The 15,198-nt window shown below is 49.0% G+C and overlaps 1 protein-coding gene across 1 annotated transcript in view; it reads right to left on the bottom strand.

Moving 5' to 3' along the window:
- Positions 1-15,198, bottom strand: part of SNRNP200 (small nuclear ribonucleoprotein U5 subunit 200) — a 30,711-nt gene that overhangs the window by 4,971 nt on the left and 10,542 nt on the right. Inside the window, exons 14-35 of the mRNA XM_011382009.2 lie at positions 11,214-11,384; positions 9,907-10,100; positions 9,570-9,693; positions 8,380-8,529; positions 8,011-8,121; positions 7,388-7,519; positions 7,033-7,221; positions 6,511-6,708; positions 6,043-6,195; positions 5,856-5,936; positions 5,507-5,590; positions 4,695-4,801; positions 4,236-4,354; positions 3,795-3,949; positions 3,496-3,685; positions 3,162-3,335; positions 2,132-2,292; positions 1,619-1,846; positions 1,185-1,376; positions 926-1,104; positions 558-709; positions 14-122 (exon numbers count right to left, since the gene is read on the bottom strand). Of these exons, the coding sequence (XP_011380311.1) occupies positions 14-122; positions 558-709; positions 926-1,104; positions 1,185-1,376; positions 1,619-1,846; positions 2,132-2,292; positions 3,162-3,335; positions 3,496-3,685; positions 3,795-3,949; positions 4,236-4,354; positions 4,695-4,801; positions 5,507-5,590; positions 5,856-5,936; positions 6,043-6,195; positions 6,511-6,708; positions 7,033-7,221; positions 7,388-7,519; positions 8,011-8,121; positions 8,380-8,529; positions 9,570-9,693; positions 9,907-10,100; positions 11,214-11,384 (3,353 nt within the window). The remainder of the gene's footprint in view (positions 1-13; positions 123-557; positions 710-925; positions 1,105-1,184; positions 1,377-1,618; positions 1,847-2,131; positions 2,293-3,161; positions 3,336-3,495; positions 3,686-3,794; positions 3,950-4,235; positions 4,355-4,694; positions 4,802-5,506; positions 5,591-5,855; positions 5,937-6,042; positions 6,196-6,510; positions 6,709-7,032; positions 7,222-7,387; positions 7,520-8,010; positions 8,122-8,379; positions 8,530-9,569; positions 9,694-9,906; positions 10,101-11,213; positions 11,385-15,198) is intronic.

The following is a 15,198-nucleotide window of genomic DNA, read 5'->3' as shown; positions in this document are numbered from 1 at the left end:
CAGCTGGACTCACGCGTGGATCTTGCCATTGTAGTACTGGGTGTCCATGATGATCACCAGGTGGGCGGTCACACTCAGGCCCCAGCAGAGACTCCGAGAAGCAACAACTACCTGGATGGCCCCTGTGGCAGAGAGAAGGCAGCTGAGGAAGAGTTTGCTGCCTCCTGGGCAGGTGGGGGCCAATCTGATTTCACAACTAGAGCAAAGCTTGCTAGGAGTGAGGTCTGTCATGACTGAGAACGGAGCAATACTGGAAGAGACCTTGGCAGATCTGATGTCCCTGGAAAACCAGTATAGGGGCTGAAGGTGCTAGTCTAGAAAAGCAGGTTCTGGAAAGGTTCACCCTGGGTGCCCCCTGCTTCCTCATTAGCAAGGACAGTTACTGTTTACCCCATCGCACCACGAGATTACTGGCAGGATCCAAAGAGACAGCAGATTCCATAACCAGAGAAGCACTTCAAAAATGACGCAGAAAAATAACACTAAACGCTGCAGTTCACATGCACCACTTATGACATGCTGGATAATAGTCACAACCAGTGCCAAAGGCTCTTTACCTGAGCTGAAGAGCTGTCCCACCAGACGCCGCTCCAGGGGGCTGAGACCCTCATGCAAGTAGCCCACGCCGTTTAACAGCGTCTCCTTGAGCGTGCTGTCACTCAGCTTTTCCAGGTACGGGATCAGATCCTTCTCGGTGCAGTGTAAGAACCTGGGCGGCACAAGGCTAACTCAGCCAGAGGGTTCCGGTCCCTGGCAAACACCTGCCAAAGGTGCGGTCACCCAGCCCCTAGCCAGGGGAGCTAAGCCCGCCCTCAGAAACGGGACACCCTTCAGAGTGGGCCAACTTCACATGACCTAACTCCCCGTCAGCCCAACCCCCAGGGCCAAGCCGGGTAAGAGGAAGTGGACATAGCCAGGCCCCCACCTCTGTCGTTGGATGTCCGCCGCACACGTGGTGAGGATGTCAATTGCTGTAAGGCGGGTCTGCTTACGAGAAGGCACAAAAACGATGACAGGCTTCTTGGGAGAGTGCTTGGTGATGGCATGGTACACTGGCTTGGCCATGGACAATAGGCGAGTCTGCGTGTGACTGATGTTGAAACCCTAAGGACCACAGGAAAAGGGGTTACAAGAGCCAGTACTCTGAACAAGAGGCCATGAGTGGCAGGAAAAGTGGGTCCTACCTGGATGTGCAGCTCCAAAGGCACGGGGCGCACGTTCGGGTGGAAGTTGAACGTGGAGGTGGCACTGCAGCCTAGCCAGTGGGCCACGTCCTTAGCATTTGAGAGCGAGGAGCTAAGCGCCACAACACGAATGGGCCGCTCAATCTGGGAGGAGATGTAGCGCATCCGGGAGCAGATCACTTCCAAGACAGGCTGGAGGAGAGGGAGCGTCATCAAGCACCCGGACGCCCACCCTCGGCCATGGGTTACCTACGTGCACCACTAGCACCCTCGAAATGCTCCTGGGTTCCACCCCCCAGAGGAGCCAATGTCCACTGAGAGCTCAAGTCTCACGTTGTCCCTTTGAATAAAGGGTCAAGCAGAGTGCTGCTGGCAGAAGGCCTCATCTCTGGCCTCAGACCCCATCACAGGTAAGGCACCAGGCCAGGCCATACCCCGTTCTCGCCCCCGATGAGGTGGGCCTCGTCCACCACGAACAGGCTGATGTTCTGGACGTTCTTGCGCTGCTTCCAGCGCCGAGAGAGGATGTCCCACCTCTCAGGGGTACCGATGACAATGCTGCCCTTGCCCAGCAGCTTCAGGTCCGTGCTGGTCTCGCCCGTCAGGAGCACCACCTTCTTGCTGAGCCTGTCCTGGAACTTCTCGTGCCAGTCCATGTACACCTGCAGGCAGGGACATGGCGCGTAGAGTGTCAGGCTGCGCTGGAAGGCACTTCCATCATGAGAAGAACTGAGCAGCTAGGAAGCCTGGTGACCCACAGACTTCAAGCTCCATTCAGTGACAGGGTCTCTTTTTAGTTCACGAGCTGAGAGAACAACCCATAAAATGCAAACAGTCGTGCCCTGACCCACCCTGCAAATTTCAGGGCCTAGAGAACCTTGACCTGCACTCACAGATGAAAACAGCCTCTGTGTCACTTACAGGTGACACAGCACTACATCACATACCTGCTCGGCCAGTGCCTCCATGGGGGTGATATAGACGCAGCGCCCCTCCGAGTTCTGCAGCAACATCCGCAGGATGGCGAACTCCGCACAGATGGTCTTCCCACTGCCGGTGGGGGCCCCCACAAACACGTTGTCGTCGCTGTTGTACACGGTGTTGAACACTGAAAACCAGTGGTGGTCACGTGAATCCGAGGTGGACTCAGAGCGCAGCCCAGAGCTGGCAGCAGCAAGCCGGCCATCAGCATGGGTGCCAGCACGAGGGGCAACGGACTGCCCGTCTGTGCCCTCACAGTCTCCCTCCCACACACAAGCAAAGATCAAGAGTTCAGGCCCCGTGCAAACTTGTGGGGTGACAACAGATACAAAGGAGCCTGAGTCTCATTTCCTGCCAGCCCTCTCAGGGACCAGGATGCAGAGCGAAAGGGCCCTGGCTGCCCTTCTCTGTCTCCAATGCTCCATGTTTCCTGGATGGAAACTGGCTAATGTGGAAAGAAGGGACAAGCCCAGCCCAGGCATCTAGAATGGGGGAAGGTCTCCGTCCTATTTATTAGCCAGTGCAACAGGGTGCCTCTGCCTAGGTTTCTCCATCAATCAAATAGGACAGCGACAACAATATCTCACATGGTAAATCCTTCATAACGTAGGCGGGGAGAACAAAAGAAAGCACCGTGATATCCTCGGCCTACAACACTCAAAACCCAGACGTGCTCTGGGGACACAGTGGTCACTCAGCAATGCATGAAGGCCTCAGTCAACGCTGCCCACTCCGCCCACCACTTGAGCGTCGGGGACAGCAAGCCCCCCGAGCCTGAGAACCGACGAAGCACTGACCTCCTTGGTGAGACATGCAAAAGAACAAAGCAGGTCTAACTGTAACCACAGGCGCGTGAGACAGGAAATGCCTGGTGTGCTCCACTGGTCAGCACCGAGGGGCTGCCAGGTCCATGGAGATCTGAGCACCTCACGCCCCTTCCCACTGCAGAGGGCCCCCTACCCCGCGTTGGCCTTATAAGGCCTCCAGGACACTGACCTTGTGTCTGGATGGGATTGAAAAAGGGGAATTTGTCTTGGTAAAGGCTCTCGAAGGCACTGTTTCTCAGGGCGGACACGGGCAAGGGCTGCAGGTCCAGCAGCTCGGTGGGAGGCGGGTACTTCTCCGGCAGGATCAGGTGTCGGAAGGAGACAGGCAGCTGGGTCTCACAAGCTGCCCAAGAAGAAGCAGGCGGGTGGTAGGCAAGCAGCCCTCCTCGCCCAAGGGCCCCCACAGCCCCTCTGTGCACACCGGAACCCTCCCCACAACAAGGTCATTCTCATACTCGCCCTGGAAGAATCTGTCCCCAGGGCTGTGCAGACAACACACTCACAGAGCCAGCGGTCAGACACCACACGGATGAAGTACTGAGGGGGCAGCGGTTCAAAAACAGGCACGAAGAACGTGATAAGGTGCTCGTCCTGGGCGTACTTGGCCTTGAGCAGAAAGTACTCATGGTGCAGTATCACTTCGCTGTCCACATCCTCCACCAGAATCCAAAAGGCCTCTGATGAACCATGGACCTGCCAATGTGGTCCAGACAGGGAGAGTGAGCCGGTGGGGCACACAGCACCGCCCACCCACTCTCCGCCACATGACGCCGAAGCCAGTCCTCGCCAAGCAAACCCATGCCTTTTCATCCCACTGGAAGTCCGGCGTGATGGTCAGCTCCACCTTCAAGGTGGAGCGCGTGATGGGCTGCAGATGCACAGACAGCTCCAACTTGGGGAACAGGTGGACGTACTTGTGGATGGTCTTGCCCATCTTGGGCATGCGGATGAGCTCCCCTGGGAGGACACAACAGAAGGGCATGGGGCTGCAGCCAGCCGCCTACACACTATCTGCACAGGGCCACTGGGGGAGTCAGCCGATTCTACCCCAGGGGGCAAGCTCTTCCCTTCACTTTCAGTGGAGCCCAGAGGAGTCAAAGGCCAAGGCTGAGACTGCCCCGGTACTTCAGAGGGTGGTGAGAGGTGGCCAGGACCTTGGGGCATGAGGCTCAGTAATTGGAAAGTGCGAGGGCTTAGAAAGACGACTGGGCAGTAAGAACAAGGATGACAGCACCCCACACACCTATCTCATTGTGGTTCAGGTCGTACAGACGCTCAAAAGGGAAGTTCTTTTTCTCAATCTTCTTCACTACCTCCTCAGGGAGTTTCCGGAACTGACGCAGAGGACACATGGACTGCCACCTACCCAGGAAGGGAACAAAACCCTCAGTCCCTGTACATGGCCTGTAACAACGTATCCTCATCATGGCTTCCAAGAAGTTAGCCGTGACCACAAAAAACAGCCATTAAAGACAGGCATTCGACACTGTGCCAGCACTGGGACCTGAGAGCCAACTGTCACCCCTACTCTGCACCCACTCCACAGTTCCACCCTTCAAAGCCTTTCCCCTCTCAACCCTCCCGAGGTACATGTCCCCTTTCCTGCATCCGGACCAGAGGTCAGGTGCATGCTCCGTCTTCCCCAGCACCCTCAGCCTGGGGACCCGGATTATAGTGGCCAGAGCCAACTCCCAGGCCTTACATGCGTTTGTCAATCATCTTGCAGAGGTTCAGGGTCTTGTCTGTCAGCTGCGCCCAACCTCGGTTCAGAACAATTTCAAAGATGGCCCGCATCAACCGGCCCGCCGACTGGAGAAAGACGAGGCAATTCTGCTAGGTACTCCTGTCCCAGACCTCACTAGGACACAATCAGCCTCGTCAACTCTAAAAGGCCCTCTGTAATTCCTCTTTTCCCCCTCCATACAGCAGGCGCTTGCTGAACACAGACCAGTTAGAACAGGCGGCTTGCTGCGCGATTTTTTTTTATGCCTACAGCACCTGGTCTTCCTAGATGCTGTAGCAGGCCCGACCCTGCTTAGCTTCCGAGATCAGAAAGGATGGGGAGTGTTCAGGGTAGCATGGCCGTACACTATGCTGTGCGATTTTAAAGTTTTGCCTCATTTAGCATTATGGGCTCTTGCAAGAATAAGAGTGCTAGTGACTTGCCCTTGGACGTAAAGACAAAAAACAGCTACTATATAAAGCCTTTTGTCAATTCTGAACTTACTTATGAGTCCAGCAGCCACTGTGGGAAGCCACTCCCTGGGCAAGCGGATGTTGTCTTATGGCCTCTGCCTAAGGAGCCCCTGCACTCTCTTAAGCCCCACCTTTCCCCACATACTCGAAAGCAGTAAAACAGTGGCTGTACCACACACGCATCAAAAACTAGCCAACCAAGGCAAAGCTCGACATTCCCTCTCCCTCACTAGTGCCCCACCCACTTGCTCTAAGACACACAGGAGAGCAAAGGAACTGTTCAGAACCTGTCTCCCGGTGGCACAAGTCTGCCCTCACCTGTGTCACATATACCATGTCAGCCATCAGTGCAAAGCCCTCCAATTTCAGCTGTGAGATGAAGGCTTGGAGAAGCACATTGATCTGGAAAAAACAAGGCCAGAAAGAAGGATGGTGGTCACTGAACAATCCAAGGAAATGAACCACATTTCTGCCCTGGGCATTCATGCCACATAAAACCTTCTACTGCTTTTAATCTATAAACGTTAAGTAACCGTGACTGTATGTAGAAGAATATGTAAGGAGGATCTAGGAGAATGAGCAGGTTACCAAGCACGAACCCTAGTCCAAGGTCCACCTTTACAAAATTCTAAACCAGGCCTTCACCCAAGCAAAGGAACCGGCTCACCTTCGCACTGGGTTCCTCAATGCTCTCCTTCACAGGGATGGGCACCCGCTCCAGCAGCTTCTGCAGCTCCAGTTTCTCCTCCTGCCACAGGAAGGAGACCAGTCAGAGAAGCCAGGGGACCAAGGAGAGACACAGGCGGTGCCCTGGCGTTGAGTAACAGTGCCCGTCCCAACCTGCTGTGGGCTACCTCTCTCACGGTGATGTTCTTAAACTCCGAGGACAGCGAGAAGACCCTGAAAAGCTCGATCTCACTCAAGGTGGGCTTCAGCAGCTGATTGTAGGTCTGCACCGTGTCATTGGTGATGTAGTAGTGGCTGGCTATACGACCCAGTTCTGTCACCTACAAAGAAGGAAAACCCAATCCAATGCTAAGCATTAGCTGGCCGCAGCCTGTCACTGTGGACAGCAGGCACCCTGGGTAAATGCGTCGCAATCTGAGTGCCTGGCCCAAGCACATGAAGGTGGCACGATAATCCAACCTATGGTGAGCTACTGCCTTACAGACAACACAGCTGCATCCACTGCCCCCACCTAGGTCACAGAGAGAAGGCACCGTCATGCAGCACTGTGCTGTATCAGGGGTTTTGAGATCTTAAAGTGTCTCAGGAGGCTAAGACTTGCTGCGACCTCTGCCTCCTGCCCTCGGCTCCCTCACCTGGAAGTTTCCCGTCTTCTTGTCATACTTGACCAGGTTGTTCTTATCTAGCATCAAGGCGGCAGTGTGAACCAGGTCCAGTCGGCGCTGGTCCAGCAAGGGGTCTCCCTTGAGATCGTCGTGAGAGATGCCGTAGAGGGTTGGGGACCGCAGCATGCGTATGTACAAGTAGGCATAGCCCAACCAGTTCACCGCATCCTGCAATAGACAGCATGTGGCTCTCAGCACGCAGAACTGGTATCTAAAAAGCTCCCACGGACCATTAGAAATTAATTCCCAAGCAGAAGAACAGAGATTACAGGTCTTCTGAATGTTTATTAACATCTCACTGAGAAAGGGACACAATCCTTCCTAAGATCTTGGTAAGGGGAGCTGCCAGTTGCAGACCCAGGCCACTTGAGACCACTCGCACTGGTGGAGTGGGCACAGGGCCAGCGGCCCACAGCACAGGGCCACCACACTCCCAGTGCCCGGGCTGTGTATCTGGAGCAGCCGGAGGCGCCCAAAGTAGCATCTGCCTACCTTCGCGTTTTGGACATTGCCCAGTACCACCTCCGCGTTGAGCATGTCGGGCAGCTTTGACACCATCTGGCTCTCAATAGGAAGCTGCTGGTTGAGGAGGGACAGGTAGTACTGGAGCTCCCCGTGAGACGTGATGAGTATGCCTTCACCCTTGGTGTCGTACTGGGGTCTTCCAGCACGTCCCAGCATCTGAGGCAAAGACAGCAAAGCAGGAGGGCTGTGGCCATGGCGCTGCCGGGTGGGGTCCAGGCTTCTCCCAGGCAGGCCCCTGCCTTCCCTCTGCTATCTTCTCGGCAGCCTTGCACTTTGTACACAGGACACCCTTCCTCCCGAGAACACATGAAAGGCACAGTACCTGCAGAATATCCAGAGCCCCCAGTTCCGTCCAGCGCCCCTTCTCCGGACTGTACACCTGGGTGCCTTTGATGATAACTGTGTGTGCAGGGAGGTTCACACCCCAAGCCAGAGTTGCTGTGGAGACTAAAACCTAAAGAAGCAAAGGTAATAAGGAAAATAGACATCAGCACCAGAAGGTCCATATCCCCATCTCCTCCAGGGGACCGGCCCCAGAGTTTCTAGCAGGCCTGAGGGTGTGCCATCCTTGTTGGTGGAACACCAAAGTAGAAAGGAAAGGAGTCCTTGGGTTCCTCACCTATCCAAGGATTGACCTCTTGAGGTTCTAGACACCTGAGGGGCAGAACTGCAGACCTGCATGAAGCCACCTTAGGTTATCAGACAATTAAAACCCCAGCCCTCACCAGGTCTGGCAAGACCTGGAGTCACCAACGTGCTTGCTTTGCCATGCTTCTCAGACACTTTCCTAAACCCATTCACTTTCCCCCAGGCATGATGTGAAGAGTGGGGAGAGGCAACCCTGACCCAGATCACCCGAGCCAGAGATGACCAGAAGCCAAGACAGACACACGGCCAACCATGGACATGCAGGCCTTCTGAAGTCTATTCTTCATGCCCCCTTACCTGAATGTGCCTGTCAGCAAAGAGATCCTCCACAAGTGTCCTGTCCACCCTGGTCATGCCCGCATGGTGAATGGCAAAGCCATAGGGCAGAAGGTCCTTCAGCTCCAGGTTCTGTACAAGGGATAAAGACCAAGGTGATGAGGCAGGTTTCTGCAGAAATTCGCCCACGGAACACAGACAGACTGATTCGCTCTGCCAGGGGCTTTCTTTCCTGAAAGTTTTTAAAATATAAATCTTTTCACAGGAGACCCTGCCCCTACCACCGACATCCATATGATCAACCTTGACCTGCATGACAGGGCAGCATCATGATGCAGTCCTTGCTGTGTGGACAGTCCCGGGGGATGAGACCGGCCTGCCTCTCCTCACCTTGCACTGCTCGGCTTCCGTCCGCAGGACCTCGGTGGAGGCAGAGCCCTCTCGGAGAAATAGGCCCAGTGTGTCCTTCTCAAGGCACATGTCCCGGATGGCCCTGGCCGTCTTCCCCGTCTCCTTTCGGGAATGGACAAACACCAGTACCTACGGAGAAACCAGTCAAGAGACACAGTCAGAGACATAGATCCCATAGCTTCTCCCACGACGCAGGGCACCAGCATTAAGAAGCCAAGGTCTTGAAGAAGAAACCACAGCAGGAGTGCAAACTGGCTCAGAAGCCTAAACATAGCTGGCAAAATCTGAGGGGAGTGTACCACCCAGTGCAGTGCCAGAGTCCAGAATGGGAAGCTAAACTAACTGCTGGCACCCCATCTTTAACACAAGTTGACAATCAATGTGGATGCAAATTCAGGAATCTCAATTAAGAATTTTGTTCACGTACCTGATAAGATTCTACGCTACGTACCTGATAAGATTCTACGCTACCTGAAGAATGTGTCTACAAATTAACAGCTCAAATACTTAAGAAATAATGGGCACTGACCTTTAGAAAAGGACTTAAGTCTTAGTATGAGATGAGCGCTATTTTGTAGGAAATAAAGTCCTCCAAGTATTTAGTGCCAAGAAAAGATTGGTGTCTTCATCTAAATTCGTCTCATCTAAATGCAATGCTTTTTTTCCAGACAAAAATAAGTAACTTCTTTTCCTCAGTTTCTGTCTTGCTTAACATGGCTAAAGTCAATTACCAATGTAAAAATTACATCATACTTTCTAGGAAAACACCCTCATTCACTAGCTAACTTTCATCATTACTTTTACTGTTATCCTTTCGGTATAAGCCACCCAAATCTTTTATGGAAGGACCCTTGATAACGTAAATAAGCTAATTATCTATGTCTAATGGTTTATAGCATTGTTCAGATAATCTATTTCATCTAAACTGAGTTTTGGTAGTTGGTGGTTTTGAGGAAATGGCCCATTTCTTCTAGGTTCTCAAATTTATGTATAAAAAGTTGTTTAGAATATTCCTTTACTATCTTTTCAATGGCCACAGGTTCTGTGTAATATTCCATTTCATTCCTGATATTAGTGATTTATATCTTCTGTTTGTCTATCTTGCCTAATAATCAGCAAGTCAAAAACTCAAAAGAACAGAGTTCACAAATGATAAGCCATAGACGGACCTGATTTTTTCCAGCATGTTCCATGATCTTCTCATAGACTATCTCATTCATGATCTGGAAACGCTTGATGGCTTTTTTCTCTGTGATACCCACGTAGGTCTGTTCCAGAGGCACTGGGCGGAAGCTGGAGTTCAACAGTCAGACAAATAAATGAGGCCTGAGCACAAAATACTGAGGAAACAAATGGTCCTCTTCCTGGCCCAGGAGGGAGATCTTTTCTGGATGCATCCCACATCAAAACTGTTAAGGCCCTTCAAAAACCCAAGCCAAAAGAGCCCCTTTGAAAAGGAGAAAGAGCAAGGTCACCTGGTCAAATTTCAACCGTCTCTTCTCCTACCTGTTGTCAAAGTAGAAAAGGCCCTTGGCAGGGTCAACGCGTAGAAAGGTAGCCACGTCCTCATAGTTGGGGAGGGTGGCGCTAAGCCCGATGAGCCTGACATCCTCTTGGGTCATTTCAATGTTTCGGATGGCCCTGGCCACCAACGCCTCTAAGACAGGACCTCTGTCATCATGAAGGAGATGGATCTCATCCTAAGGAGTGGGAGGGTAACAGATGGCTTCTAGGACTGGAGAGACGCAGCCCCTCTCCTGAAAGTGCTCGTGTTGTGTAGGCACAGGCCTAATGTGCCAAGCAAAGACCAGACAAGGGGTCCCAAGCAAAGAAACTGGAAGAGGAGATAAAACTCACCATGCAGCACTCAAGAAATAACAGGCCCTGCCCGTGCTGCTTTGCTACGGCCCAAGGAAATGCAATGCTTTATGGCAAAAGAGAACTTGACATTGCAGGTAATTGAGGTCATAACTCCACTCAAGTAAACTTTACTGAAAATGAAGCTTCGGATCAGACCACACTTACAACCCAGGCTTCACCTCTAGGCAGGTACCCTCACAAAAAACAAAGGACATCTCCCAAATGATGAGTTCACAGGGCCTAAGGCAGGCTTAGAGGCAGGGAATCTCATTTAGATGTAGACTGCATTTCAGTAGCTATGGGGTGGGTAGGGCTAGGACTTTGTAGTCCTACCAAGGCTGAGTAACAGGGCTCTGAAACAGGGGTCTGAAAACTTGTTCTTACAGGACTGACAGCCAATACTTTAGGCTGTGGCCTGAGTCCCTGCTATAAATACTCAGTCATAACATGGTGGCACAAAAGCAGCTGTAAACAATGTAACCAATGAGTATGGCTGTGTCCCAATAAAACAAGAGCCAGCAGCCACAGATGGCCAGCCCCTCCTCTAGAACACCAAAAATCAACACTGAACTCTTTCTGCTTTCCCAGACAACTAAGACACGCTACATGTGGACTCAGTCACTGGTCCCTGAGCGCTCCTGCCTGGGTGAACACAACCTCCTGACTCCCTACTCATTCCTTCCAAATGCACGACTTTTTATAAAACCTTTTGGTGTTCTGGGAGAACATTAGTTTTTTCCTTTGTCTGGTTACATTTATCTCAAAATATTTCAACCATGAAAAAGATAAAAATAATGTGATGAACACCGTGCATCTATAGGGAAAATTATCAGTCAGGTGCAGATTCTCCTTTAATGGTCACAGCAATGCCAACTACAGGGGTCGCCAGAGGCCAGTGGCTGCAGAGAAATTCCTGGACCTGCCAGGTCCCCACCCGCAACAGCCCTGCTCACCAGGATGATGAGCCGCACGAGCTGGGTGTATGTGCGCTCGCCACCTTTGCGGGTGATGATGTCCCACTTCTCGGGGGTGCAGACAATGATCTGAGTGGCACTGATCTCCTCCTTGCACAGCTGGTGGTCACCCGTCAGCTCGGCGACAGTGATGCCGTAGGTAGCCAGGCGCTGGGAGGAGGGAAAGCATGTCAGGCAAGCGCTGGTGGGGGCCTTGGCACCACAGTTTTTATCTGCAAGTCTGAGAGCAGGTACTGGAAGCAGGCATGAACCCATGAGGGGATACCATGTGAATTAGATTATCAAGTGAACAAACCCGAGTTCACACTTGGGCAGGGGAAGCAGACAAAGGCTCTCTGGGAATTCTGGGCAGCAAGGGGGAAATGGACCCATGCAGACTCCAGAACCTGGACCAACACCCTGGTCTACTGTCAATCCAACCATGCGAGGGCTTCGTAAATATGCCAACAACGCAGATGAAAACAACTGGAGAAAACGGCTACGGACGGGATGACAGAAAGATGGTAAAATGGTCAGAAATACAGTGGAGTGAGAGACGTCCTCAGATCTCTCCCCTTGAAACAACAATAAGTTGAACATCTAAAACTCAACAAAAAAACACCCAAACTGCACAGTACGTCTGAGCGTGGGATCTGCGCATGAGAGCTACCACAGGTCAGAACCCTGGGTGTTGGACGGTGGACTAGGAAAAACAAAGAAGCTGCCTCTTGCAATCCAAGCTCCCTGCAGAAAGAGGGGGAGGGGAGAAGGTGCAGCAGGTTCCCTGAACAGCCCTGCCTGGGAGAGCTATGAGCTCGCTGTGGCCGATGGCAGTGCCCAGGCATTGGGGCAGAAAGCAGAAAAGCGGGGATAGCAGAGAAACAACAGTTGATTATTACTAGCTGTGGTTGCAAAACATGAGGCTGAGCTACAGCCCCATCCTCCAACCCAGAGGGCTCCTCCCCACATATCCTCCGAGACCGAACACCACAGAGCCCCAGGGGAATCTGAGCAAACACTACCAAAACTGTCACTAACACTGACAGGGACTGAGACTGAGGGTAGTGCGTGTGATTGAATAACTATAAGATAAAAAAAGGCATTATTAAGAATTTATATAAAGCAGGGATCCAAGAGGATTAGACGCCACCTACTGGAAAACAAAAGAAAAACGCCTTCTTTGCAATAAACTAAAGAGAGAGCTTTATATAATAAATCTTTCTGGGGGTGGGGAAGCAAAATATACTTCCATTAATGCCCAGGCGGAGAAATAGTCCATTAAGCATCATGAGCTACCAAGGTTACAAGAAATCTGAGAAAAAAAGAGAAAAATCTCCAGAAAATAAGCTTACAGACACAGAAATATGTGACTTAAATGACAGAGAATTCAGGATGGTACTTCTAAAAAAACTCAGTTCCAAGACAAGTCATATCGACAATTTCAGGAATTGAAAAACAACTAGATGAGCAGAGCAAGGAGAATGAAACCCTCAAGAAGAACAGAATAGATCTGGAGATAAAAAACACGCTTCAAGAGTTGAAAAATGAAATAGCAAGCTTGGGAAATAGAGTCGACCAAATGGAGGAAAGGATTAGAGATATCGAAGACAGAAATCTAGAAATAAATCTAAGAAAGAAGACAGAAACCAAAGAATAAAAAAAAATGAAAGAGAACTACGAGAACTAGCTGATATCATCAGGAGAGAAAACATAAGTATAATAGGCATTATCGAAGGCGAAGAATGTATCCAGCTAGGCTCTCCGTTAGATATGAAGGAGAAATAATACATTTTCAGACATACAAAATTGAGGGAATTCTCTACTGCGAGTTCTACTCTACACGAAATACTGAAAGGGGTCAGCTCACCTATAACAAAATAACAAAACAAAAATACATAATTAGGAGTAAACTGATTACCAGACAAATAGAAGCAGAAGAGTGCAACCCTTACTAAGAACAGGGTATTATAAGCTTAAATGATAATAAGAGAATTGCTATAGCATAATAGTAATGAACGTTCAGCATACATAGGGACAAATTGAGATAATAATGACTGAAAAGGGGAGGATTTAAAGGTCAAAATTCACAAAGGGGAACAGGGATAAGGCACATGCAGAAGGAAATAGACAACTGTAATGGTAACCAGACACCAAAGACTCAGAACTGAAGTATATAACATAAGAAGAGCCACAGGGAAAACCCACCAAAGCCAACCAAAATAAAGAAAACAGAAACAGGACAAGGAAGCAATGGAAACACTGAGCTACCAGAAAGCAAAAGATAAAATGGCTATAAGAAAACCTCATTTTCAATAATCACCCTAAATGTAAATGGACTGAACTCACCAATAAAAAGGCAGAGTTGCAGAATGGATCAAAAAACAAAACCCAATCATATGCTGCCTCCAAGAGATACATCTCAACTCCAAAGACAAATACAGACTCAAAGAGAAAGGGTGGAAAACGATATTGAAAGAAAATGGCATTCAGAGAAAAGCAGGAGTAGCGGTACAAACATCAGACGAAACAGACTTCAAAATAAAAAAAAGGTAAAGTACTGAGGGATACTTCAAAATGAAAAAGTGAATCATGCACCAAGAAGACATAACACTTATTAATATCTATGCTCCCAATCAGGGAGCCCCAGAATATATAAAACAATTACTGAAAGAACTAAAGAGAGAAACAGAACAAAACACTATCATAGTAGGGGATCTAAATACCCGATTGTCGGATATGGACAGATCAACCAAACAGAAAATCAATAAGGAAATAACATCCTTAAATGACACATTAGATCAAATGAACATAAGTGACATTTACAGAGCCTTTCATCCCAAAACAGCTGCTTATACATTCTCCTCTAGTGCACATGGAATACTCTCAAGGATTGACCACATACAGGAACACAGAGATAGCCTCAATATAAGAGGGTTGAAATCGTATCAACCATATTCTCAGATCATAATGCTTTGAAGTTAGAGATCAACTGTAAAAATAAAGCGGGAAGAACCACAAATACATGCAGATTAAACAACATGCTACTGAAGAATAACTGGGTCAAAGAAGAAATAAAGAGACCAAGAAATATATAGAAAGGAACGATAATGATAGTACAACATATCAAAACCTTTGGAACACAGCAAAAGCGGTCATAGAAGTTCATATCATTACAGGCCTATCTCCAAAAATAAGAACAAACTCAAATAAACAATAACGTTTCACCTTAAAAAACTAGGAAAGAATAAATGAAGCCTAAAGTCAGCAGAAGGAAAGAAATAATCCAAATTAGAGCAGAAATAAATGAAATTAAAAAAAAAACCACACACACACAGTAGAAAAAATAAATGCAACAAAGACAGGTTCTTTGAGAAGGTTAATAAAACTGACAAACCCCTGGCTAGACTCACTAAAGAAAAAAGGACACGAATAAACAAAATCAGGGATGAAAGGGGAGAAATTAAAACAGACACCAGAGAAATACAAAGGATCATACGAGAATACTATGAAAAAGTATACAACACCAAATTTAATAACCTAGAAGAAATGGACCAGTACTTAGATACAACCTTCCTAGACTAAATCAAGAAGAACTGGAAAATCTAAATAGTCCGATCAGCAGTATGAAAATTGAAACAATTATCAAAAACCTACCAAAAAGTAGAAGTCCAGGACCAGATGGTTTAACCAGTCAATTCTACCAAACATTCAAAGATTTAACCTTGGAATACCAGGTGCTGTAGGCATTAAAAAAAATTATAAAAGTAAAGATTTAATACCTATTTTCCTCAAACTCTTCCAAAAACTTGAAGAGAAGGTAATATTTCCTAACTCATTTTATGAGACCGATATTACCCTGATACCGAAACCTGGTAAAAACACACAAAAAAAGAAAACTACAGACCAATATCTCTCATGAACATAGATGCAAAAATCCTAAATAAGATACTAGCAAACCAAATATAGCAATATATTAAAAAGCTTA

Source organism: Pteropus vampyrus, unplaced genomic scaffold (assembly GCF_000151845.1).
Source record: "Pteropus vampyrus isolate Shadow unplaced genomic scaffold, Pvam_2.0 Scaffold461, whole genome shotgun sequence".
NCBI classification, from domain to species: domain Eukaryota; kingdom Metazoa; phylum Chordata; class Mammalia; order Chiroptera; family Pteropodidae; genus Pteropus; species Pteropus vampyrus.
Note: the sequence above shows the minus strand (reverse complement) of the source record. Positions and strands in the feature narration are given on the sequence as shown.